The sequence below is a fragment of the Hippopotamus amphibius genome, chromosome 3, assembly GCF_030028045.1.
Source record: "Hippopotamus amphibius kiboko isolate mHipAmp2 chromosome 3, mHipAmp2.hap2, whole genome shotgun sequence".
Taxonomy (NCBI): Eukaryota; Metazoa; Chordata; class Mammalia; order Artiodactyla; family Hippopotamidae; genus Hippopotamus; species Hippopotamus amphibius.
In genome coordinates this window covers 169,563,022-169,566,117 of record NC_080188.1, presented here as the reverse complement: position 1 = coordinate 169,566,117, position 3,096 = coordinate 169,563,022, and the positions used below count along the sequence as shown (strand labels likewise).

Here is a 3,096-nt window from a genome sequence, read left to right as displayed (position 1 = left end):
TTTTCTTTTTCTTTCCTTCCCGCCCCCGCTCTCTTGTTAAAATTGACAGGTGCTAAAGAGTGTATGTGACTCCAGGAGGCAAGGGACTTATCCAAAATTAATATCTGTGAAATATCTTGTAGTAACACTGTTATCCAGGGGTATACTGTGCCGCGTTTTGTCGTCATCTCCATTTCTGCCGGGTTGCCCAGAGCTTACAGGTGTGTGCCGCCTTGGAAACGGTGGCGCGGGAGGGAGGAGGGCTGATCAGGGAAGGATGGGGACTTTACTGCAGAGCAAAGTCCACCACCATACTCGGATGAAAGTTCGAATGGTTTAGTTCGCTTTGGTTCTGGCAAGCGGCGCACAAGCCAACACCTTTTAACAACACCGTGGCTATTCCCCCCCACCACCACCTCCGCCCCCCTCCCCACCTCCGCCCCCCTCCCCGTCATCACCCGTGCTCGGAGCACCGGCCCAGAACAGCGCGTCGGCGGTCGCGCGCGTCGCCCCCTTTAAGAGCCTGCTCCGCGGGACTAACGTTCGAATGGCCCTGGCGCCCCTCCTCGGTCGCCGATTGGCCGCGCGAGGCGCACGAGAGCGCGCCGACCGGCCCCGGAACGGTTGGCGGCCCTACGCGATTGGCTGTCGAGGGGCCTTTATAAGGCGCCGGGCGGCCCGCTTGCCCTCAGTCAGCGACGGGACCCGACCCTGGCTTCTAGGTTGCAGTGGGAAGGGCGCGGGAGCCAGCGAGCGCGACGCCGGAGCCGTTTCTCGTCGGAGTCTTCAGAGATCCAGGGTCTACCCCCGGGGCGGGCTTGTTGACGCCTCTCGTTCCCGTCTCAGCTTCGGAAAGTGGGCCGGGGCTCACCCCGTCATCTCCGCGCCAGCCGTGGGAAGGGGAGGCAGGATGGAGTTCAAGCTGGAGGCACACCGCATCGTCAGCATCTCCCTGGGCAAGATCTACAACTCGCGGGTCCAGCGCGGCGGCATCAAGCTGCACAAGAACCTGCTGGTCTCGCTGGTGCTCCGCAGCGCCCGCCAGGTCTACCTGAGCGACCCTTGTCCCGGGCTCTACCTGGCCGGTCACCCGGGGGTCCCGCTGCCGCCGCCGCCGCAGCAGCCCGGGGAGTCGGCGGCCGGGCCACCCGCGGGCTGGGGGGAGCCTCCTCCGCCGGCCGCCAGTGCCGCCTGGCCGGAGCCCGCGCCCCAGCCGGAGCGCCCCGCCGTCCCAGAAGTCCCACGGGCGTGCGACACGGAGCCCGCGGCCACGGCGCCGGGCGCCGGGGACACTCTTCAGGGCGGAGAGGCGGAGGCGGCGGAAGCTGCCTGGCGCCGCGTGGAGGGACCACGAGAGGCGGCGGTCGGAGGAGCCGAGGGCCCCGCCGGATGCTCGGACGTCTTTCCCGAGGGGCCCGGGGCAGCGCGCCGCTCCTGCGGCTGCTCCCTGGGGGACGAGGCCAAGCTGAGTGCGTCCCGCCGCGCGGACGGCTGCCGCGCGCCGCGCCCCGCCGGGCTCGAGCCCCCCGCGCCGCCCCCAGCGTGCCCCAGGAAGCGCGGCGCGGCGGGGGTGGGCGGCGGCCCCGCGGACTGCCCGGCGCCCGGCCTGACCCCGCTCAAGAAACCCCGCCGGAACTCCGAGGAGCAGTCGGGCGGGGCGGCGGCGGCCGCGGAGGAGGAGGAGGAGGAGATGGAGACCGGTAACGTGGCTAACCTCATTAGCATCTTCGGTTCCAGCTTCTCGGGACTCTTACGGAAAAGCCCCGGGGGCGGCCGGGAGGAAGCCGAGGGAGAGGAGAGCGGTCCGGAAGCCGCCGAGCCCGGGCAGATCTGCTGCGATAAGCCGGTGCTGAGAGACATTAACCCTTGGAGCACTGCCATCGTGGCCTTCTGAGCCCCCGGGTCCCCCAGCGGGAAGGAGGTTGAGCAGCGGGCGTCCCGACGTGAGGGCTGGGCCTCTCCGGCTGGGAGGACGCCCCCCCCCCCGAGGCCGTCGGCGCCGAGCGCGAGGGGGAGAGCGGGGGCCGCCGGGCGGCACGGACTGCCCTTGGGCTTGGCGGCCGGCTGTGCCGAGCCTCTCGGGTCACCCCTTGAGACTTGGGAGTGAGAGGTTTATTGGAAGAGGACGGTCGTGGACTTCTGTGTCTGTGTATGTCTGTGTACGTCGGCTCGTCTCGTTGAATTAAGACTGTTTTGTGTCTCTGGAGTGCATCACCCCTTCCCCTGGGCTTACGAGATCGGGGGGCAGACAGGGACTTTCCTCTGCCCGCAGCGCCGCGAAGGAAGCGGCGAAAAAGGCCGGGGCCGGGGAGTTCCCCATTCGCTCTCGGGGGAGGAAGGGACTTTACACACGCCCTTCACATGAAAGCTAGAATCACACCGGGGCCAGGAGCGGCGTTTCCTCACAGGATTTCCTAAGACTAGAGGGATTTGGCCTGGAGTAGAGACTTGTATTATTTCTCTCCCAACCCACCTTTCTCTCTCACTGAAGAAACGTTTATGCCCTGGGATTACTCTGGGAAACGGGAGTGTTAGCGGCTCTTGTCTTCCCTACAGGGAAAAAAGCTTGATGAACTTCACAGAAGAGTTCAGGCTTGGAAATATGGACTTTATAGAGAAAAGATTTATTTTTTAAAAGCTCTAGATCAGAACTACTACACAGTGCTTTTAAAAAGTGTTTAAGGAAGACAAAGTTTACAGACAGAAGCCCTAAGTGGAAGGACCTTATGGTTTTGTAGATAGTGACTCCAGTCTTTGTTGTATAAAGGTTGGGGGAGCTGACAAGGTTTTTGTACAGTATTTTCTCCTTCGTTGTATTGATTTTTGTATAAAAATGTAACTTTACGTGTCTAACACGTATTAAATATTTTGATGCAACTTCACTGCCTCCTTGTCTGTAATCACCTGTCTGGGTTGGGAGGGAAGTGGGAGGAGGGGAACTATGGTCTGCCTGGAAAATTGAAGGTGTGGTTCTTAATATCAGTTGTGCACAGGCTGGGGACATTGTTTTCTGACTTCACTAAATATCAAGAGAGACACATTGAAGCTTTCTCCCCCACATCAGACGAGTGCCCTTAATACTTATGTCAATGGTACCACAGGTTCTTGAAACCTGCC

The 3,096-nt window shown here is 62.0% G+C and overlaps 1 protein-coding gene across 1 annotated transcript; it reads left to right on the top strand.

Moving 5' to 3' along the window:
- The first annotated feature begins 655 nt into the window (after window positions 1–655).
- On the top strand, window positions 656–2,855 carry IER5 (immediate early response 5). Its single transcript, XM_057729900.1, has one exon. The coding sequence runs from the start codon at window positions 890–892 to the stop codon at window positions 1,871–1,873; it is 984 nt and encodes a 327-aa protein (XP_057585883.1). The 5' UTR covers window positions 656–889; the 3' UTR covers window positions 1,874–2,855.
- Window positions 2,856–3,096: the final 241 nt, after the last annotated feature.

Coding starts and splice junctions, on each gene's coding strand:
- IER5 (XM_057729900.1), top strand. CDS start 890: ATGGAGTTCAAGCTGGAGGCACACCGCATCGTCAGCATCTCCCTGGGC.